Source organism: Chiloscyllium plagiosum, chromosome 10 (assembly GCF_004010195.1).
Source record: "Chiloscyllium plagiosum isolate BGI_BamShark_2017 chromosome 10, ASM401019v2, whole genome shotgun sequence".
In the NCBI taxonomy this organism is placed as follows: Eukaryota; Metazoa; Chordata; class Chondrichthyes; order Orectolobiformes; family Hemiscylliidae; genus Chiloscyllium; species Chiloscyllium plagiosum.
The window spans coordinates 37,329,355-37,353,186 of NC_057719.1; the positions used below are offsets into that span (position 1 = coordinate 37,329,355).

General features: G+C 40.3%; 1 protein-coding gene across 12 annotated transcripts in view; it reads right to left on the reverse strand.

Annotated features, from left to right (window-relative positions):
- eml1 (EMAP like 1) overlaps nt 1–23,832 on the reverse strand; it is a 264,830-nt gene that overhangs the window by 23,733 nt on the left and 217,265 nt on the right. For all 12 annotated transcript variants that reach the window (XM_043697435.1, XM_043697440.1, XM_043697438.1 and 9 more), the window contains 10 exons: nt 21,229–21,378; nt 20,744–20,813; nt 20,374–20,484; nt 20,182–20,277; nt 19,022–19,156; nt 17,726–17,825; nt 13,038–13,192; nt 4,648–4,773; nt 3,724–3,855; nt 3,071–3,138 (listed from right to left, as the gene is read on the reverse strand). In XM_043697435.1, the coding sequence (XP_043553370.1) occupies nt 3,071–3,138; nt 3,724–3,855; nt 4,648–4,773; nt 13,038–13,192; nt 17,726–17,825; nt 19,022–19,156; nt 20,182–20,277; nt 20,374–20,484; nt 20,744–20,813; nt 21,229–21,378 (1,143 nt within the window). The remainder of the gene's footprint in view (nt 1–3,070; nt 3,139–3,723; nt 3,856–4,647; nt 4,774–13,037; nt 13,193–17,725; nt 17,826–19,021; nt 19,157–20,181; nt 20,278–20,373; nt 20,485–20,743; nt 20,814–21,228; nt 21,379–23,832) is intronic.

A 23,832-nucleotide genomic window follows, 5' to 3' on the forward strand; every position in this document is an offset into this window, starting at 1 on the left:
AGAATGCAACTTTAAAAAAAAGGGTTTTGTGATTTACACATGAAAGAAGTGAAACTTTCACTGTATTCTAACAGATGAAAGGCTTAACAGACAATCAATTCTTCAATGTATAATTTCAGTTACATCACACTGCAAATTTTTGCTATAAATTCTGTGTTACGATCGAGCCCGCCACAATCACCTGATGAAGGAGCGTCGCTCCGAAAGCTAGTGTGCTTCCAATTAAACCTGTTGGACTATAACCTGGTGTGTGATTTTTAACTTAGTCTACTAGGCCATTTGAAATCAGTGCTGGAGTTTAACAGATTCCATTTATGTTGTTCTAAGGGCCTTAACCCACAGTGTGGGAATCTTGAATTGATAGAAAAGATGTAACATTCTAGAATGGCAGATAAAATCTCTTCCAATATTAAGTTTAAAGTTATTTAGAGAATCAGTTTAGCTCAGTTGGCTGGATTGCTGGTTTATAGAGCAATGTGATGCCAACAATGTGGGTTCAATTCCCATCACTGGTTTGAGGTTACCATGAAGGACTCTCCTTCTCAACCTCTTCCCTTGCCTGAGGTCTGGTGGCCCTCAGGTTAAATCACCACCAGTCACTTCTCTCTAATAAGAGAGCAGCCCCTATTGTCTGGTAAGACTATGGTGACACAACAACAAAAGTTATTTAAAACCATAGCCTTCTAAAAATGAAACAATTTAAAGCTGTCAACTAAAGGAAGCATAAAACACAATCTTTTGAAGAGCACTGATTGACAGGCCAATTGTTATATAAATTGCCATCTATTCATATAGTTTCAATAGAGTCCATTATTGACATTTTCCAAGGACTAGGCTACTTCTGAATGTTTGGGTGAGTTTCACAGGTTCAAAACTAAGTATTTGAAAAATTAGGGTTGAGCTCACATATGATTGACTATTTTAAAGAAGCTATTAAAGGATTACATGCCTTTGATGTAGTTACTGAATAGAATTTTTGCTTGCTTTTATAATGATTTGACTCCTTGAGGGGATTTAAAATTTTTCAACAGCTTTCATGATTGAAATTATTCAGTCTCACATGTTAAAAAAAGACAGCTCTACTAGATTGTTAAAGATTTATTGTTTTCATTCGCACCTTTCTCCTGAGTTCTGTCGATACTGGGTAATATTCAAGGAGCCTGTATGGGAGGTGTCAAATTGTATGGAAGGAGCATGTGGGGTTTGGGAGAATGAGGGTTAAAGGTTACAGGGCCTAACGTTTTACAAAATGGGGTGGATTCTCATGGAACTGAGATGAGCTATCTAACTCATCCATCTTGGTTCTCGCTCACCTCCAAGGCTGCCTCTGAGTGGCCTCCAGAGGCAGAAGAGCCAATGGAATGAGGCTGGTGCTTTCCTGGAACAAACTCTGCATGCAACAGAATTCTTTATACTGAAACAGATCAGCCAACTCAGGAAATCTCCAACTTGAATTATTTGTCTCAGTAGTGAAAATCTAGTCCTTAAAGTTAAGCCACTTTAGGACAGGACGGCGAAAATGGAGTTGTTCTATTTATGAAGAAAATCGTATGCACAATCCACCGTGTTGAACAATCACCACCACAGGAGATTTTATTGTGTAACTGATCACAGTCACAAAACACAGATTTTGTTTGTGTTACTCTTCTTTCAGTTTGGTTGGATCTCAGGTTAGATGATTTATTACTGCGTGCCCAACAATAACAGATACTGATGACAATTAGTTTTTGCTCGGTAATACTGGAGTTTGCAGTTACACTACTAACATCTACCTGACAAAGTGAAAAATTGCCCAGGTATGTCCTGTCCCCAAAAAGCAGGATAAAGCAGTTTGAGAAGATAACTCACCACCACCTCATCCAGGGCAACTAGGGTCAAGCAATAAATGCTGGCCAGACAGTGGCACCCACATCCCACGAATGAATAATGATATTAAAAAAATCATTTCCATTGGTACGATTTAAACAGGTACATGCATTGTTTATCAAATAGTTCCAAATGATTGGTCTGTCCAAATCTACCATATTTCTATTAGCATTTAAAATGACTAATTTGTACTTAAAAACCATTGCAAAGTGGTCTTTATTCATTCAAATATACAACACATTACAGTGCTGGCAGCCACTCCTTGGCTTACCAATAGGTTAGACTTTTGTTGCAGAACTCTCTAGTTCAAGCAAAAAAACCAGAAATTCTTGATTATTTCCTCTTCTAATATAAACGATGATTGAAATCATAGGGCGTAAGTTTTCAGGTCTTCATGTGGCAAGTCGATATAATTTTGCTGAGATGGTAGCAGATAGGAATCCCACCATCTTCCTGAACCTACCCTAACAAAGTTAATGATGACTGAAGGGCAATCATTTTCTTTCTGGGGTGCAATCATTTTGGCTGCAGGTGAGATGAGAAACAGTCAGCTTACATTGGGTTGGGGGTGGGAGGGTAAAGTCCCTCAATATGCCCTCAGTTGGGATAAATCCTATGACGGAGGTGGAGTGGCGGGCGGGGGGGGGGTTGCCTTTGCGAACCACCCACCTGACCTCACTTCCCATCCTCCTGACCCCACCTCTCTTTCTGCCACCCAAACATTTGAAATCACCACTGCCACCTGCCACCAAACAACACTCAGTTTTACCATCAGCAATCCTCCATCCTGGTTATCCAAGTATTTTGTCATGTTGCAACAATGTAACCTCCACCACAGAACTGCTCAATTCTTGGCATACCAGCCTCTGATTGGCCAGCAGCTCTAGGAAGGCAGGGTTTCCTGCTCCAGGATCTTAACCTTTTTTTAGAAGGCCCACCAGCAGCCAATCAGCTACCAGATTGCCAGAAGATCCCCAGTGGGTTTTCTCACCTTAGTAGGCTTCAGGCTCCTTCCTTGAAACTCTCCCACTTCTAAAAATAAGGTCTCGGCTATAATTGTTTTTAACTTTAGAAATTTCATCTGTGCATAACAAATTTTATTTACTTTTTTCCGCTCTAAATTTATATTAATAAATACCTTAAACAAAACAGCAGTTGTCATTGTCGAGACTGACTGATGCAGAAGCTTCTTATTCACACTCACCTTCCAGTTTGAGTTCCTATAGCAACAACACATCCTGATGGGTGAAAACCAGCAGACTGAGCTGGGTCCTAGAATTTCAAGAAAACATATTCAGAAGCACAGACTGTTAGTAATAGACTAATTGAACCCCACAGCGCTGAGAGGTTTTAAATCTGATTTGTTTGAACATGTACAGTAATTATGTAGGTGGAATGTTTCCTGCTAAGCACACATTTCCTTACAATAACAGTGTTTTAATAATTAAACGATGCTTCAACCATATCGTAGATTTGCTGTGCAAAAGCCTGCTTCTTCCCACTAGTTAAAGTTATTTAAATACTAGGCAAAACTCATTTGAATGGCTTAAATCAAATTTATCTTTTTGATCTCTGTTTTCAATTCTCCTCCATTATTCCTGTTTTGCTTGTCCTAAACTCTAAGTGCACCTTCCTACATGTTTCTTCCCCTATTATTTTGCTATTAACAGTCATTCTTTGGTGAAACTTTGCCTGAATCTGGAACTTTTTATTTTCCTCCACAAGCTTTTAAAACGTAAAGTTCTAACTAATTCTTCAATAATCTCATAGTTTTGCCATTCGTTTCAAGCTGGGTAATGCTATGCAATAATCCAAGTTTTCCAATTTCCAATAAGAAAATCGATGAAGTAAAGATACCTCTATGATTTTGCTCCATATGGTCTGATGGGCGACAGCATCCCATAGAGTGATATGTTTGTCATGTCCACATGTTAGGAACTGTTCCTTATTTGGATGACTGGCCAAACCCCACAGTTCATCTGTGTGACCCTACATGTATTGTAAAAGAAGTAATGCAAATGAATGCTTTTGAAATCAATCTGGAGAGCTAAAATTAAAAAAAAAATCCAGAGATCAAATTCAGAATAACACAGGCAATGCCTGGGGAGAGAAGGAGAATATAAACATGATTTGCTGTGACAAGGTTACCTAAAATAATTTCTTTGGTCATTTATCTCTCAGCAAAATAAAATTAGCAATAATAACAATGGATATGAAATATTACTGGCCAGCTTGGTCTTAGTTTGAGAAGTTTGATACATTTATCGTCTAAAAGGATTTCTCTGGTTAACAGGATTGCAAGTGGGTAGCCTGCACAAAGAGGGACTAATTCTCTCCAAGACACTACAGTTGACTGCTCACTAATGTCTTCAAATGTCATTGAATATTTATTACTAAGAAGATTCATTGGTCACTGTGCATGATGAACAATAAAAGCAAATGTCGCCTCCCCAGCTGCAGTGAACCGAAATACTAGAGCAGCAATTGAAATTCACACTGTTGCCCATTATCTTTGCAGTGTTATACCATAGCCAAGAATAATGTCAGAGATGGAAAGCCAACCTGCTCTGGGCCTTACAAAAAAATGGGTATAAATCTCAAGTCTGAATGGTCACTTTGACTGTGGCAGGTTCCACATGAGTGATTTGCAATTGGAATTAATCAGGGGTAGAATTGAGAATGGTTTATGCCCTATGGTTGCAACTGCAGTAATGATTTATGAAGATTCCTTCCAGCAACCCAAGGAAACTGCAGGCATGTTTTGTAATCATCTGCTCCTACCTGGGTGATAGGGTGAAAGTCTCCAGATAAAGTGCCTTGTAGAATGAAATTCCTTGTTGTGCCAATTAACAATACTTCTCCCCTTCCTTTAGTCACTGTCCTCACTGGACCAAACTGCTCAGGAACCTTCATTAAAAAGAAGAAGGGTTAACAGTCAGATTCTATGTAAGTCTGACCAACACAAGAAATGCTATTTACCCTGTTGACAGGATGATTGTAATATCAAAATAACAGTGATACGGAATCACACTTACACACTGGATATACTTGTATTATTGCACTAAACTTTTGGCAGAGTTTAAGACTATTGGCGTCACAGGATAGAGATGTTATCATCTGGTTCCACGGACCTATTCATTTTTGGCATTTTAAAAATGTAACTCTGCAACTGATAATATTTAGATAATCAAAGTGGCATTTCTTCACCATATGAAAGGTATTACTTTATTTTATCTTATAAAACAGACAAGCAAAGCAGCAGTGGAGATGACAAAGCACTTATTACTAGCGAGGACATTTTATTTTCCTGTTTTTCAGGGTCAAACACCATCCCTAAATTGAGTGTACAGAAGTTTCCTCTACTTTATCCAACAATGGGTATACTTGATTATTTGATATAGTAAGTTAAAAATCACACAACACCAGATTATAGTCCAACAGGTTTATTTGAAAGCACTAGCTTTCGGAGCGCTGCACCTGATGAAGGAGTAGCGCTCCGAAAGCTAGTGCTTTCAAGTAAACCTGTTGGACTATAATCTGGTGTTGTGTGATTTTTAACTTTGTACATCCCAGTCCACCACCAGCGTATCCAATTCATTGATATAGTAAGCTGTTGTTACAGTGAGGTCAGCAAGTAGCTTGAAATGACCTAAACTTACTTTCCATATGATGATAAGAGGTATTCACTTAATCTGGGCAGGATTTGGAGGCAGGCCTATTCAGTTCTTAGCTTGTTTTTATTTTAGAACATACACATATATAAATAAAGAAGTTTGGTGAGGGTTAAGATGAGAAATAAGTTACTTTTTACATTTAACCTTGAGCAACATTAAAGTGGACATTATTTGAATTAAACCAATGGAAATAATCTTTCTGGAAAGTTTTTAAATCAATGCCAAGAGATGATCAATCAGACACTTAAAAACAAGTTGGATAATGCAGTAGCAGGAGACGCAATGCCCCAAATCAAGGAGATTTAGTCCTCTGAATGTATTTTTGAAAACTAACTGCTTTTTATAGTCATAAATCTGGGTGGAGAGGCCCAGTTTGATTCAAACAAATTACTTCTAATTTTGAAGAGTTTGTTTGCTAACACAAAAAATGTTTACAATATTGCCAAGTGCTAAAAATAATTATACTCACAAACGTATTTGCTTTTAAAACATAGAGCAAGCTCCAACATACGTTACTGATTAAGCAACAACTACATTTTAAAATTCATTTCCTTGTTTACAAATCCTTCCAAAACCTTGTTCCTCTCTATCTTTGCAATATCCGCCAACCCCACAATCATTCAAAATAGCCATGTTCCTCTAACTTTGGAAACTTGAGCATCCATGATTTTAAACATTCCATCAATGGTGACCATTCCTCCAGCTACCACAGTTCTAAGCTCTGGAACTGCTTCCCGAAATCTCTCCATCCATCCTTCTTTATAGTACTTCTTAAAAAATTTCTCTTCTTTGATCAAGTTTTTAGTCTTTGGTCAGCCCCAATTCTCTCATTTGGCTTGGTGCCAAATCTTGTTCAACAACTCTCTTGGTCAGTGCCTTAGGATATCTTACTATCTTAAAAATACATTGCATAAAATTACATAAATTCACTTTTAACAGATCCCTCTCCATCAATGATTGACCAACAGGGAAAGATGCTGAGGTAATAAACGAATTAGGTTGAGTTCAAAGCTTTTTCTGTCAGATTTATGTTGTGAAGGTAATTTTTAAGGCTTGATATTGATGAAAACGAAATGCAGAGCTTGGCCATCATACAGGAAGTTCCAGGTGGCTTAATGCATACAGTGATTCCAGAATGACCACTATATTGATCTGTGAAACCTTTCAGACTCTTCATCGGTCTGGTTTGTAGCTCACTTGGAACCCTGCCTCCATCTATTAACAGCCTACTTGTGATGAAAGAAAATAATTGGAAAATTGAGTGGTGGGGGGGTGGAGGGGAGAGCCCTGGTTAGTTTGTTTTGGGAAATGTGAATGCTGAAAGATGCACACTAATTTGTCTTACTTTTAAACTTTTAACAGTACAATTCTTTCATTGTTCTGAATAGGATGGTGGGTTTTATGTTGGGGCCATCCTGGCAACCTATCTGTCTTTCCTGTGCATAATTTTAAATGAACATCTGCCTTCCTAAGATTCTTTCAAAAAGAAACAACATTAAGTACTTTAGTCCTCTGGAGGGGACCACTTCAAATTTCATAGTGCGATGATTAAAGTAATGAAATTTGTGGTGCTTCTTTTGTTCAAGATAATGAACGTGAAGAATTGACTTAAGCTTTAGAGCTAAAAGGAAAAATAGGCCTAGGAAATTGAACCAATACCATTCTGGCAGTTGAAAAACACAGTGAGTGGAATTTAACAGGCAACTAAACAATGGGGGCTATGACAGCATTTGTGCCAGAATTGAACAAGAAGTCAGGAGAGTCCTATCTCGATATAAGGATCATATCCCTCCATCTTTTATGTTATCTTTTAAGTGGAATAATGTGTTTCTGGCTGGGTAGGAGCAACTCACCAATTGAGGGGGATTGTTTCTTGTTAAATGCCATGCTGATGGCTCAATCCACATCATTACATTCAGCTTTTCATCTTAATAAACTCACCAAATAAGCCAGAAGTTGAGAATTCTCGATAAGGAAGCCAAAGCTGGTAACTGGTGACTTCAGCTTGTCGCTTTCTCAAAAGGAGCTCCATGTTGGACACCAGTCACCAATATCTCAGCTCCAAGGGCACTGCCCACATGCACACCATATCCACAGCTCTTGGCATCTGACATGTACCAGCCTTTAGGAACCTTTATGGAACATCTCTGATCCACTTAAAAGATGCTTCTACACTTTGGGCTGCACTAACAACTATCATTACAATGTTGCAGCAAAGACTCTGTGTGATCAGAGATACACAGCTCATTGAATTGGACCAGGCTGCATCTCCATGCTCCTCATTTACTGTCAAACTACTCACTCGCTCTGAGCCTATCTGGATGTTCAAAGCATCCCTGCATTGCTTTACCTTTTATATTTTTCCCCTTCAGCCAGAGGTATCAGGCTCATATAACTTCCGTCTTGCATTTAGTGTGTATATACACACACACATACACACACTCCTTTTCTTGGTCATCAGCAGACAGCAATCAAGTCAAGGGAGATACCATTCACTCAGTGGCCCTGGGACAGATAGTCAACCACATCTTTCGATACCAGTCCAGGAGTTGAGGCTAGGTCAGTCAGTCATTCAGTGTAGTCAGACTCTGAATGCTCTCCACATCATGGGTGAAGAGCTGAAAGGCAATCTCAGAGCAGGCTGGCATGGTCTGGACTTGTGGCCTCCACTGCTGATCCTGGGGGCAAGAGGAAGTCCCACACGTGCAACACCCCATCCAGATCTCCACCTGCAAAGTGGACCACTAATTTCCCCTGTTCTCAAGTCTAGGGCAAATCTTCGAAACCAGAGCAGGGCAGCTCTGGACCGACAGTGCTTGTCTTGGTGCTCAATAGCCCTTTAAAGGTGGTATAGGTAAATAGGTTACCGGTGAGTTCTGGGATAACCACTTAGTGCCAAGCTGTTTTTGGGAACAGCACATGTTAAGATGGGGCCAGAGTCAGACATGAAGGAGTATGGGCAGAGTAGGTCCTGAGTTTGGTAAGACCAGGCGATAAATCTCACTAGGCCTTGCAGCAGAAATTCTTCCAAGAAATTCACTGCAACTCAGACCTAGCCAGTAAAATGCAAGATTCAGTCCAATGATTGAATTTGCTGATTAAATATAGTGTACTGGGACCTCCAGCAGCAGGTGGCAATGGTGATGGAGGGCACTGTGGAAGAATACTGAGCAGTTCACTGAGACCTCCACCAGCAGGTGGTGACAGTGAAGGAGGACAACTGGCGTACTCAGATGGACTCCCACTGGACTAAAAAAACTGTCTTTGATGGAAGGAGGATCAAATTGACAAGGGATTCCTCAGCCGAATGTAACTCACAGGCTTTGTTCCAGGTGTATAGTTTAAATAGTTCCATTTATGTACTTAAACTCCCTTCATGTGTGAAATGACCAGATGGCAGTGGAATTTGGAATCTCTGATTCATGATCTTTGGGCTTTCCATGTGTTCAAATCTCATATTAAACTGTCTTTGTTGACAGGATTCCATAGCACATCCGTCCAATCACTGGGGAGGAGGTTGAAAGGCATCTGGCCAAGACGGAGCAGATGGTGGAAGAGTTGAAGCTGGTAATGTCCTTGAGGGAGGCCAAAGCTGCTTCAGGATCACTGGAGGCATGGGCATTGGCAGAGGGAATCCGTGTGGTTTACTGGGCAGTCGATGCAAAACCTCATAAGGTGCTTCCCCTCTAACTAGGATTCCTCTCATGAGGAAGCATTGCAAGTTCTCAAATGTGCAAAGTGTTTCTGTCATCTTGATTTGGTCCACAGTTATAAAACCGCCTCCCCATTACAGAACAAAACACTAAGGAGAAGCATTCTGAATAGGCACCAGGAACTTTAGAAATACACCAGAATGCCATTTGGACCCTGTAATGCCTTGCCACCTCCATGTGTATGATAAGTACTACTTTTGGTGACTTTAATTTCCAGTCCCTCCTTATCCACCTGGACAATATACTTACCTTTGGCTTGACATTCCAAGAGATCCTTGCAAAGGCTAAACACTGCCTTAGCTCACTTGTCACAGTTCAACTTGAAAATTAAAGCAGAGAAGTACCAATTCTTCTGGAAAGAAGTAAAGTTCCTGGGGCACTTTGTTATGGAGGAATGCAATACTCCGGGCAATGAAAAATATCCATGTGGTAGAGGACTGGCCTTTGCCTAAGACAAGGAGGAACCTCCTTGGGTTCCCCAAGGGCTCATTGGTCTGGTGGGATGCTCAAGGAAGTTTGTGCAACGCTATGCACAGCTGGCTGCCCCTTTCCACAATTTGCTGAAGAAATCAGAGAATGCTAAAGGAAAGGTTGGAAAAGGAAGTGTGGTACTTTAAGTAACATCTGAGGGAGTTGGATCCCAACATGTGATGACTGTTTCTGCACAGTCAAACAGAAACTTGTCTTATCATGTGCTCCTTGACTGCCCAGTTCTCCATCTCCCTTCCAGACTGGAAATCAACACCCTTTCCTTGATTTAAGATTCATAGCTTCAAGGGCAGCAAAGAGAGGTAATCACTTCCACCAGTCAGAATCTCAAGCTGAATGAGAGGAATACAGAGAATTATTCCAAAATGAAACTTGAACTTTGAAGTGGACTACTTCCCAGCGGTTCAGAGACATTTCGGTTGATTAGAGTTCACAGAATCACAGGATTGTTTCAGTGCAGAAGGAAGCCATTTTACCAATCCTACCTGTACCGGTTTTATACATGAGTGCCAATCTCCTGCCTTTTGCCCCTAACTGTGCACACTGTTTCTATCCGAATAATCAACAAATGCCCACCTGCATTCCTCAATTGAACCTGCCTCCACCTCATCTCCAGCCAGTGCATTTCAGGCTCTAACTACCACACCAGCCTTGCTTTTGTTTGCACATGACTTGAAATTTATGTCCTTTCATTCTTGTTCCTTTCAGGACCTTCTCCTCACCCACTCTTTCCAGTGTGCTCAGGATTTTGAAAACCTCTATCAAATCTACCCTCGGCCTTCTCTTCGAGGCGAACAGTTCCAACCTCTTCAATCTATCCTTATAACTGAAGTATTGAGTTTGAAATCTTTCCAACAACAACCGACTTAGCTACTACCAAACAATGGTCAAGCTGGGAGAAACACATATCCTGTGGGCTACTGAACTGGCACAGTTTTGATTCCAGGTCTAGGACAGATCAGGCAAATTCTAAAGCCCTTTGTCAAAAAAACAGTCCACTGAAGGGAATCTGCCTGACTGGAGCTGATGCTATGCCCATTTCCATACCTCAAGTCAAAAGCAGAATTCTGACCCCAATTCCCTACGACATTCAGACTAAGATCCAGTGGAATGTTACTTATGAGCAAGGTACAGATCCAGACAGGTAGGCCAGGTCTGGTTTTACCGTTGGCTTCTATCTCAAAGGAAGACCTCAGACAATTTCAGCTGACTGGAACAGCATCAGAAAACTGCACCACAACTGGAAGGTCAAACATCCATCAAGCTGATAAAAGAGTCCAAGCCAGTGTGGAAACTGCCAAGGTGCTGGGAGAGGATCAGAGAGGTGGATGAAATCCTCCATTGGCTGGTTCATGACAAAGGGGAGGGGAGGGTGACGTAAGTCATTCTTTCTGCCAGCCTCAAGTGTCAAATGCTGGTTGCAGCTCATGACCAAGCAGGACACTAAGTGACGGAAAAGATCAGTGCCCTGCCCAGAGGGTGTTGTTTCTGGCTTGAGATGGCTGCTGCTATTGATGACTACTGCGGATACTGGCAGAGTTATACTTTGGCCAAAGCAAGGAAGTGAGCTCACCCCAGCATGGGATCCCTACTCACCAACAAACCTCTAGATGTTCCAGTGCTTGAGCCCAATAGTAATGGGACTGGAGCACATTCTGGAACTAGTTTATGATTATAATAACACCCCACACTCATTCACAGGCTGTTCTCCACTCTATCTCTTCTCTGGATGACAGCCAGTTGTTCCTGTAAACCACCTCCTTGCCACACCTTCCGAAGGTGACAGCTGGGTTAGTGAATGGAGAACTGATCATCACTCAAGGCTAGGCCAGGTTCATGATGGCATCCAAGAGGACTGAGAGAAACACTGACAAAAACTGACCTTCCAATCAATGCAGGATATTGCTCTAAAATTGGAATATCAGAGGTGGGAATATGATACAGTGTGCCTGGCACCCTGGGCCTACAGGCTCATCAAGTGTCAGTCTCAGAAAACAGTTCACTGAGGAAAGCTGACTGAGGGCAGAGTCTGGAGGATGATATAGAGTCAAGCAGCTCACTCAACAGTGTTGTGGAACGTGAAGTGTCAGTGTGTGGTTGACTCAGGTAAAGTGGGATCATACAGCAATGCAAAATCATAGAGTGATCTGTGGTGCTGTGATTCAGGGGTTACATCCAATGTGAGGAACTCACTTCAGCCCTGAAAAATGGTTCAGAAGTGACCTGCTGGAAGGCAGAAACAAAGTGACAAAGTCATAGAATAACTCCTGGTGCCTTGACTAACCAAGACCATGATGGGGTGATCCATTCCAGAATCTCAATCCCTTGAAAGGTGTCAGTACAGCTAAGAGGCTAAGGTCTGTCAAGCAAATGTTGGCTATATCCTAATCCCTACCATTTGCCCAGATCAGTAGTGCAAGAAGAGAATGCTGCTAATGATTCTAGATTCCTTACAGTGTGGATACAGACCCTTCGGCCCAACCCTTCCACACCGACCCTCCGAAGAGTAACCCACCCAGACCCACTTCCCTCTGACTAATGCACCTAACACTATGGGACAATTTAGTATGGCCAATTCACCTGCCCTGCACACCTTTGGATTGTGGGAGGAAACCAGAGCACCAGGAGAAAACCCACGCAGACACGGGGAGAGTGTGCAAACTCCACACAGACAGTCACCCAAGGCTGGAAACGAACCTGGGACCCTGGTGCTGTGAGGCAGCAGTGTTAACCACTGAGCCATGATGCAGACAAAGAATAGTTCAGCTCAGTGTAACCCACAGGCTTTGTTCCATGTACATACTTGAACTAGCTTCTTGTTAATCCTTAATTTCCCTTTCTGTTTGCAATGCCTGATGCCAGTGGAATGGAGGACCTCTGCTTCATGGTGTATTGGCCTTCCTTGCTTTGAAATTTCATACTACAATAGTAATCATCATCCATTAATTCGTCAGAAACAAACCAGTAAGGAAAATTTCAGATTTGGAAAACCATAATTCCAAAGTCAGCTATGTCACCTAAGTGTGCTGCACTTGCCAGAAGTCATGTTACATAAATATCCTTCAAGTGCTATATCCCAGTTCTTCATCATTATGAAGAATAGCACATTATTTCTAGGACAATCTAAATAAGACATCTGAAGATCTAGCCAGTTAAACCAACTATCGCATGTTGCCAGGAAGGTGAATTCAGTGGCTTATTAGTCAAGTTAGGAATATGCAATAACAGAGCCAGAGTTGTTATGTTGCTATCCAGGAGTTGGGAAATGATTCTATTACTGGATTACAGGTCTCACCTCAGTTTCTTGGATTTTCTGGTAATTACGGTCCCAGGAGATCAACTTCCGATCTTTTCCACCACCTGATACGAGAGTGCCATCACGCAGCATGCAAAGTGCAAATATACCCCCTTCATGGGCCCCCTGAATAGCATAGCTAATGCGGTTGGTACCTAAGATAAGATGTCACAATAATACAATACAACCATATAGAATAGAAACAAAATGGACAAAGAATTGAATAGATTAGTTTTCCATCAAATTCTTTAAAAAATTGTAACATTTGCTTCAATGGTCACAAAGCCACTTAGGAAAAGATCACGCTATTAGCAGCAGTATTTATGGACAAATTACATGAAGAGGATGAAGTTAAACTTTTAGCGCTTAGCAAATTTTGCTATGAACATTGTGAGTTCCTTTGTTTGATAAATTTCATTGATCCTATTCACAGCACTGGATTCAAAAGGTATATCAGGACAGCCTGAGACATAAACAGAGGAGAAAGCTTACTCCTAAAGCTCACTCCTAATGGATTGCTTTGTCACATGTTTAAGTTTATTTTTCATGTTTTATTCTGCTTTAATTTTATTTTTACACCCCTATTTCACTATGTCCGAAGAACCACTTCCCACAAGGCAAACCTTCTGGTTTCAGGATTAAGCAGAAACCACTTAAACCAAATGTCTAAGAAGTACTCGGCTGCTTCCTTCATAGTGAGATCACTTGCCTAATTCCAAGTTCAAAATTATCCTTTCCAATTTTTGCTACAGCATTTGAAATGTCAATAAATATGAGGCTAAAGTTTCATCTATAGCAGAACATTATTAATTGCCAGCCTGAATTTTCAATACCTCTCCAGAAACAGAGATGCAGATTTTTGCAGAGTTGCAATGACTTGGTAGCCATTTAAAAATAGTCTGGGATTCCTGTTCTATTCCTAGCACCAACAATTTTTGCTCACACAGGATAAGTATGTATGCTGTGAGATTCCTGTACCACTGACCTTGGCAGGCGCCATGGTGCGGGTAGGCATTACCTGGCCCCTTGCAATTCTTGTTGGCATTATCCTGTAGACTTGACTGGAAGTCTAGACTGAAAGTCCAAAGTCAGAACAGAACTATTGACTTGATTTCATGGTTATTAGAACATTGTTTTCTCTATGAGCTCTCCTGTTAGTGTCATAATGCTTATTTGCACAAAATCTAAATGCATGAAATACTTGAAGCATTTATTTATTGATACTTTAATGGTTTGTTTGGCACATTAGCAGGGTTGTAGGGACACCAGTGTCTTATCCAAAAAAATTCAGAGTTGGGGCTTTTTTAAGCAGTTCCAAAAATATCATTGCTACTACAGAGGTACCTCGATTTTCCAGTATTCGATTATCTGAATATCAGATTATTCGGCAAGATCGCAAGGTCTTGATGCTTGGCTAAACTACGTTATCCGGCATTCAATTATCTGGAATTTGATTAACTTCTTCAGATAATCGAGGCTCCTCTGTACAGGGTTCATTGGTTTGGAAAGTATGCAGGTGCCACCAGGGATCAGTGCAGGACATGAGTCGGTATTGAGTTGATGTGGGTGTAAAATAAGGCCTGGGGATTGGATGAGATAGCATGAACAGCCCTTAAGTTGATATGAGTTGACATGGAGATGGCATAGGAAGTGGGTGGATGGGGTTGAGGACAAGAGGCCCTAGAAAGTCACTGCATAACTGTGGCAGTCCAAGAATGCCAAAGAATGCCTTTTAAGCAGTCCACTTTGGTATTCTGCTAACCCTGTGGACACCTCAACTCTACTTTCAGGGGAAGCATGTCCACCTCTATTCCAATCAAGTGGCTCTGTTGATTTAACAAATTTCCAGATCTACCCAACTCAACAATGAAAAGCTGAACCATAATATTTTATAGCATCAAATGAAACACCTAGTTTGATCTCTCATGGATGTGGGTGTCACAACATTTGTTGTCTATTCCTGATTTGCCTTGAATTAAGTGATTGGATAGAATAGTGGAGAAGATGCTTAAGCGTCACTTGTATGGCTGAGGGTATTCAGCCACACGGAGGCCAAACTAGGTGAAGACAGCTGACTTCCTTCCCTAAAGGAAGCAAGCTAATAGTCAGATAAAACTAACTGCTTTTTGTGCAGGTACAATAAACATGACCTACTTGCTCTTGCAAGTAACTTTTAAAATGTGACTTCTATATGTAAACAGATCAGAAATATAGTCAAACTAGATCATACAGTTTCAGTGAACCCTCATCGGCAATTCAACAATTGAACACTGAGTTCTGCAATGAAATTTGAGGGGTTAATCATGAGCCCACAGCTTTGTCAGATGTAGAGGTTGAACACTTACATATAGTTTTCAACAATCTTAAAGATTATCTGTTGCCTAAGCTTCAGGAACATATCTGACTTTCAATAATACACTGCTTGCACTTCCAGGTACATAGATCACAGAAACATGTATAAGGACAGGACCCCAAGCACTTGTTTACCTTTGTCAGTTGGTTCAGGTTTATTCAAGTTTTATGTCTCTAAGAATCATTTATACTGGAGCCTAATGAACCACTTGAGGAGAATAAGTTGTCATTCTCAACAATTTGTATAGATTCATGTTTCTCATAATAACAGATTCTGACTTGTGAATATGATTTATTCTTCATCACTTGCAATGAATAACCTTTCTAATGCCCACTAAATTCAAGTAGGATAAACCAGTGAGTTAGTAGCATACAACAATTGGGTTGCCTGGACTCCATTGGGTGGATTAACAAAACTCTGGGAGAACATGTGGATGCTTTGTTTTAATGGGATACAAGATAATAGTGTACATTTATTCTTCCTTTCCTGTGGCTGCTGCTTCTTTAGTTGACTACAGTTCCATGGCTGCCATGGGGTTGCATGGTGGCTCAGTGGTTAGCCCTGCTACCTCACAGTGCTAGAGATCCGGGTTCAGTTCCAGCCTTCGGTGACTGTCTGAGTGGAGTTTGCACATTCTTCCCGTGTCTGCGTGGGTTTCCTGTGGACAGTCTGATATCTTCACAAAATCCGGAGGTGTGCTGGTTAGGTGGACTGGCCATGCCAAATTATCCATAGTGTTCAGTGTTGTGCAGGCGAGGTGGGTTAGCCATGGTAACCGTGGGTACGGGGATAGGGTGGGGTGGGATGCTCTCTCGAGGGTTAGCGCAGACTTGATGGGCTGAATGGCCTTTATTTGCACTATAAGGATTCTTTGGACATTTCTGTAGGCGCATCAGACATACAACCCTAGGTGACTGAGATGACCAGTCAAGCAGCAGATTTCACAAAAGGCTTTGATCCTGCCCTCACTCAGTGTCAACTCATTTAAGAATCTAAATACTGGTTTGGGTAGCAAATGATCCTTTCCTAGCCAGTGGTAATGGGACTACTTGTAATATCCCAATCGGTTAATTCAGCATACACCATAAGTTATGGGCTTTTGGGTCGGCATAGCTTAGGGGCTGTTGTGGTGCAGTGGTACTGTCCTTACCTCTGAGCCAGTTGACCTAGGTTCAAGTCCTACCTGCTGCAGAGATATGTTGTTACATCTTTGTACAGTTTGATTAGAAAATATCTGCAAAGCTCAGCATACGTATTTGCCAGCGTCAAAATAGGATCTTGTGGCTTAGTGGTAATGTCTCTACCTCTGAGCCAGGAGGCTAAGGTTCAAATCCAACCTGCTTCAAAGGAGCGTAATAACTTCTCTGAACAAGTTGATTAGAAGATATCTACAATACAACCTCAATTATCTGAGTGAGACGGGCAGGGTATGTTTTGTTTGGATAACTAATCATTTGGGTAACTGATCTGATCATAAACAATGGTAATTTATGAGTATCAGTTATCCAAACATGCTTCAGTTATCCAGCAATACATGCCATAATGCATTTAAACTGATAATTAATCTATTACAAACAAGCAGTAATTTGGGTGCCGGTTATCGAACAATGCACATCATAATGCCATTTAAGTGATAACTGAATGCTGGGTCGCCTAATGCCATTTTTGCGGTACCTTGCGATCTTGTTTGGATAATCCGAAATTTGGATAATTGATGTTCGGACAATCGAGGTTGTACTGTGTATGTTTGCTTACTTAAAAAAGGGTGCAGTGGTTGTATATCTATCTTTAGGCCAGAGGACCTGGATTCAAATCCTACCTTCTATCGAAATGTGTCATAGCAGATGAACTTTAAAAGAACTCACCAGCTTTGAGGCAAGCAAAAAATTTGTATTTAATTCAAAATATGTTTTGGGTGTAGTTTAACAATTAAGAGCTTTGTTACATTTTTCTCTTTCACAGAAATCAAACTCATCCAAATGGGGAAGATCAGAGATCCACTGAGGCTAGTCTTAAAAAGAATGGAACAATAAAGAATGGTATAGTCTTCACTGACATGTTGCCTTACCATTCTTTCTTCATCATTTCTATTCTCAGCCCCATTATTGCTATAAATTATGAAATACAATCATAGGAGCATCTGTTAAAGAAAGGCCATTGTCCAATGTCTGACTTGTTTATGCATTAAGTGGTGATCTTTTTATTCGTGAATATCTTCTTTAATGCAACTTTGCATTTAATGGCTAAAATTAAAATCAGATTTCACCATAATTTAAAAGAAAAGGAACAACAGAACTAGAATATGACTCAAAGTAAAATTCGCCTCAAAACTCACCTTTTCCCCAGACTAGAATATTTCCACTCGAATCCCCAGTTATTGTATCACCATTCTCAGCAAAGGTCGCACACAGCACAAACTTTGGTTTCTCATGTTTCTATGGTGAAACAAATACATTTAAATAGTACCCAGAATTACTTTTTTTTCCAACAATATAAAATATTTTAAAGCAATTTCAAACAAATATTTGTTGTTACTAATACACACACACACACACACACACAGACACAGACACACACACTCACACACAGACACACACTCACACACACTCACACACACTCACACACACAATCCAGGACCTTCCCAATGTTCTTTAAATCGTGAAAATATAAAATGAAAATCTGATGCTCAGAACTGTTTTGAAGACGTTTGTAGGTACGGTTGACATTATTTCATGGTCAATCAATTTCAAGGAAACTTCAAAGCCAATTTACTTTTATAATGTCGTTTTCTGGTTTGTCCACTCTCCATTGGCACTAAATAGCTTATTATAGTGCCTTCAACTTGACTGTTACTACGTTTCTATCAAGTATTTCTGTTGAATGTCAGGAATTAGATGAGTTATGACTATGGCCGGGAGTTCATTTCTTAACCTGGGAAACAATGTGTTGCTATTATGACTCATTCACTTAAAAAAAAAACTTGGATTAGAACACAGTGTTGAAAGGTAATGGGCAAATCTCCCAAAAACAGTAACATTGAAATCCCATTTAGTTCTAATTAATCTGTATAATATAGTTGATTTTCATCACTATTGATTGATTCTAGTCAAACCAGTACTGCGTACTCATATTGCCTAGACAAATAAAGTACCTAAAGATTCAACACTCTTGTTCAAGATTACTGACATACATACCCTGTCGGTTATAGTAGCAAATTCCAGTGTTAGGCCTCACTTTTATTGATGTAACCTGGTTTCTGGATTATTCTCATTCCCTTTAGTTTTGGTTCCAGTTGAATTATGCTGATTAAAATTCAATCTATGTTTTGTCATTCATTTTTGTCTAATAAGTACAGTTGCATTATCTAAGAAAGTATATAATCATGTAACTAAGGGACTCTTGCGGTGCACTGGTATTATCCCTTTCGGTGAGACAGGAGTCCTGCGTCCAACTCCCATCCACTCCATATGTGTGTATTAACATCACTGTACAGTTTGATTAGAAAATATCTACAATCATACAACTGATTGAATAGTGCTACAAAGTTATATTTTTGGAGTGATGTATCAGTTAAGCATTTATTTAATTGATAAACTCACATGCTTCTAATTTTTATATAATATAAACTTACCTCAAACAATCCTTGTTTCTTTGTGAAAGATCCTCCTTCGAGCATCCAAAAGTAAATGTGTGATTTTCCACAGGTAACAATAACATTGGTCTCTGTTGGATGGAAATCTGCTGCAAAGACTGGCTCATTTGAACACTGGCAAGGATATAAGTGAATACTCGTTGATATACTGTTCCTAAGCAACCAACAATTATACACAACACAGAGTTAACTTCAGGGGCACTATTTCTGGATTTATACTTACTTCAACTCACTCTGTACATTTGATTTATTAGATCCTCCTTTTATAATTGGTGGAATACGATCATTATTTTTAGGAGAGTATAAGCTGGTCTCAAGCAGTTGCTATTACCACTGAGCCAATCCAAAAGAAATTGCTAAAGAGTAATAATGGCCAAACTTCACATTCCTGCCCCTCAACTACAAACTGAAAAACTCAATAATAGAAATTCATCTATAACTTGCAACTATATTCTGTCACTGAAAGCAAACTCAATGCAGTTCAGTTAATGAAAGATAGCCTTAAAATTATATTATTAGGAATAACATCTATGTACAGATGGGAAACTAAGCTTTAAAAAAATATTGTGTAGCTTCTAGATCAGGGAAGGTAACTCATACTTTCAGTGTAAAATGATTCAATATTCCCCAAAGTTATGTGAAATATCCTCGTAGAGTTTTCTGAACAAGACCGAAAGTGACTGCAATATGCTCTACAAGAAAACGTATGTGAAAATTAATGCAAGTCAACAGGAATATTCTGCAAACGTCTGCCTACTTCACATCTCTTTTTAATTAAGTGCCTGACTTTTAGGGACTGTGTGGAAGCTTGACAAAATGGCAAGTTATTGAATCATAGCGATGTGATGCACATACTGATAAATTACAAAATACAATTCCTGCATTTATTTATTTTTTTGGATATGCAGTGTCTAGTTTAATTATAGGTTGCCTCTGTTTTCCAGTGCAGCCTATAAATTCCCTCATACACAGTCCCTTCCACTCCCCAGGAAATAATAATACAAAATCAGAGGGAATAGATTACAATATAAATAACTGATAATGATTATTATCATCCTGTCCAAACAGCTAATTAAACGCAATAATTAAATATAATATTTGCAATAATACAGCCATAAAAAAACTTAGAAAGGAAATACCTTAATATCACCAAGTCTCTCAACTTTCTGCCAATCCCATACTGAAAGGACATGGTCATTAGAATCATCCACTGCGCACAAGGTACAGCCTCCATTCTTAAAATGAAATAGAATGAAAGTATACACATAACAAAATTTTCTACAGTGTTTATCAGAAATAGTTCTATTTAGTGAATATTTCCTGACACTTACTGACTTTGAGAAGGCAATACAGGTGACTGACCGATCAAAGAACCCTGTTCCAATCGTGTGCAGTGTATTCAGACTAACAGAGTCCCAGATTCGAACATGTGGGGCAGCTTGCTGTGCAAATAAAGTAGAGACATGTTCATTTCACATCAGTATCAACAGCAATACAAGCATAGGAGTTCTTCATTCTACTGTTGTAGTTTAAGCTATCTGTTTAAAGCTTCATTAAAACAAGTGGTGATACTTTCAAATAGACCAATGCAGAGACCATTATTGAAACACCAATCAAAGTAAATGAGGTGCATTCTGTCCCTGCATGTCCTACTTCACTTTGCATTAACTGTCACTCAGATGAATAAAAATTACCACATACATTTCCATCCTTGGTTATCCCTGCTACCTGACCAGTTGCTATGGTGATCCTGTCAGGGTGAACTGCAAGGCTATGAAAGGAAGAAAACATCTGTTAGCTGTTGCATGGACAAAGACATGACTCATATTATTCCTAACTAGGTTTGCTACTGCCCATAATTAAATCAGTCTCAGCTAACAGCTTGGTAATTTTTCAGTGCCATTAGCACTTGCATTTTTACCTTAAACAATCACACTGACATAGAGTGAGAGATCATTCAGTAAATCAGTGCAAATAGTTATTTGTACATCATCAAGCTAGCTTATTGTTAATATTACAAACCACCACTACAGCAAATAAAAATAATCAATTGCTCTCAGGCCAAGAAGGATTAATTCGACATACAGGATTATTTGGCAGGATAATGATAAGAGGAGTTCCTGTTCACAGCAACAAGCAGTAAATGGAACTATGGCATCTCCACATTCATATTTTCTAAAACTTACCACTTGACATCATCATTGTGGCCGGTGTAATGTCTCTGAAGTTGTTCCTCTACATTGTATAGTACAACCACAGAAGCAATGAAATACACAATCTCACCCGTTGGCAGAAGATAAAGGTTACAACGGCAATCCCGACCTCGATAACCATAACTGATAGACTGGTCAAGGATATTAACTGGAGGAACTGGTGAAGCTTCACAAAGGGCAAGAGAAACCTTAACATTACATTTTCATTATCAAAGTAAAGGACGTAATGTTGGTGCCATAAGTATTGGTTATTAAAACTTTGAAAAGCAAGATTGTTTTTTCAATTAATAGCTAAAAGCTGATTGAAATAACTCCACAGAGATCAGTAACCCATCACCCAGTCACCCTTTATTTACATGTGGAGAATCCTTGATACTGGTCCAGCTCCATCAGTACCAGCTCTCAGAGTGAACAAGAGCCTCTGATACGCCTGTTAAATGTGTCAGCCAGCACTCTCTGATTGGAGCTGTTAATATGGTCCAACCAGGAAAATCATATTCTATGAATTCCAGCAGGCTGACCTCATTACAATCACTACATCCCTACACCTGAGAATGAGGATATAGGCTGGTTCTTTTTTTTCTGTAGCTCCTCCTGGGGCGGTTTAGCATCAGGTCAGGTTCCTCCACCTCTGCCTCTGATACGGGCAGTATGTAACAAACAGTACTCACCTCTTGTGCCCGGAGGGTCTCGGAAGAAATTAATTCCATCACAGATTCCAAGGTATCTTCAAGGCATGATGGACAGGGTAAAACCCACAGGCTCCAGAACAGTCAGGAAGGCATTCAAGGAACTGGGTGTGTTTTGCTCCGACACTGTTTGCAAGTCGGCAGCTTTCAGATGGTCCATGTACTTGTTCAGGAACCTCACACGTACCCAAACTTTATACATCACTGGACCTGACCTCTCATCGAGTATGCCTCTTACCCATGCAGGGCCATTCCAGTAGTTCCTACACCAAACTTTATCCCCTGAAGAAAAGTGTGTCTCTCGCTTAGTGGAGTCTTATGCCTGGCATTGGCATTCCTAATGTCATTTTACCCTCTTCCCCATGTCAGGGAAGATCAGATTTAACTTGGTATGGAGTCTTCTCCCCATTAGCAACTCTTGAAGCTGTGCCTGAAGTTGTATGAGGGGTGGTCTTGTAGTTAAATAGGAACTAGGACAGTTTGGCATCTAGTGAAATGGTAGGCTGGTTCTTTAAGCCTGCCTTCAAAGTTTCGATTGCTCTTTCTGCCAGACCATTGAGTGATGTATGGCATGGAGTTATCCTGATATGTCAAATGCTACTCGACTTTAGGAAATACTTGAATTTCCTGCTGGTAAACAGTGGCCCGGCATCTTGACCAACACTTCCAGAAGTCTGTATTTTGCAAAAGATGCGTGCAGTTTTTCTATCATTGATGAATGAATTTTATGCACCTCCAGCTACTTTGAGAGGGCAACCACAATGACGAAGAACATTGAGCGCATGAAAGGAGCTGAATAGGTCTGGGGTTTACCCAGCCATTCCCATGAATATGGGGGAGGTGCTGGCAGTAATTTTTGTCTTTTTTGGCACTCCGAGCACTGCTCTACCAATGCATGTATGTCTGAATCCAATCCTAGCCACCAGACATAACCTCTTGCCGACACCTTCATTTTGGAAACCCCTGGATGGCCCTGGTGGAGTTAAGCATTATTTAGCAGTGACCTTTGCTCAGGACAATCACTCTTGCTCCCCTTAATAATATGCTGTCCACCACTGGTCACTGTGATCTGGTCTTTCTGGGTCGAAAACGGTTTCATTTCTGGATGTGATGGCCCTTTGGTTTCCCCCAACACCATCAGATGTTTCAGTCTGATATTGTCAGCTGTGACTGGAAGTGTGTCCAAAGAATTTAAAACCATTATGGACTCTTCCATAGTGGTACCACTGCCAGTAGGAGGCGGCTCACTGCATCCGCATTTGCCGCTGGGCCTCCCAGATGTTGTTCCAATTTGTAAGTATATGCACTATGAGAGCTCACCAATGAGCGGAAGCAATGGGGAACACTGTCTTCTCTTTATGTAGACGTTAGCAGGGATTTGTTGTCCATTATTATTACAAATTTACATCCAAAAAAGGTATTGGTGGAACTCCCTGACTCCACATATAACTTCCAAACGTTCCTTCTCTATCTGGGCATTTTACGCTCTGTATTAAGCAAAGTCTTGGACGCATTCACTATTGGGAATTCCTCTCCATTAGGCCACCTATGAGCTAACATTGCCCTGCTGTACAGGGAGGCATTGCATGTCAATACAGATCTCACTTAGGATCGTAGTGAGCCAACACATTAGAGGATGATAGCTGTTTCTTCACTTTCCCGAAAGTTATGGTTTGGCTACATGAACATTTCCAAGACTGACCTTTTTTTAAGAGTTGATACAGAAGTGCCAGGATGGAAGCCAAGTTATGCATGAGCTTTCTGTAACAATTCACCAGCCCAAGGAAAGACTGAAGCTCCGGTACAGACGTGGAAGCCGGGTCAGCTTTGATCACCCTCACTTTATCTTCCAACAGGTGTAACCGAGTCTTGTTTGACTCTGCAGCCC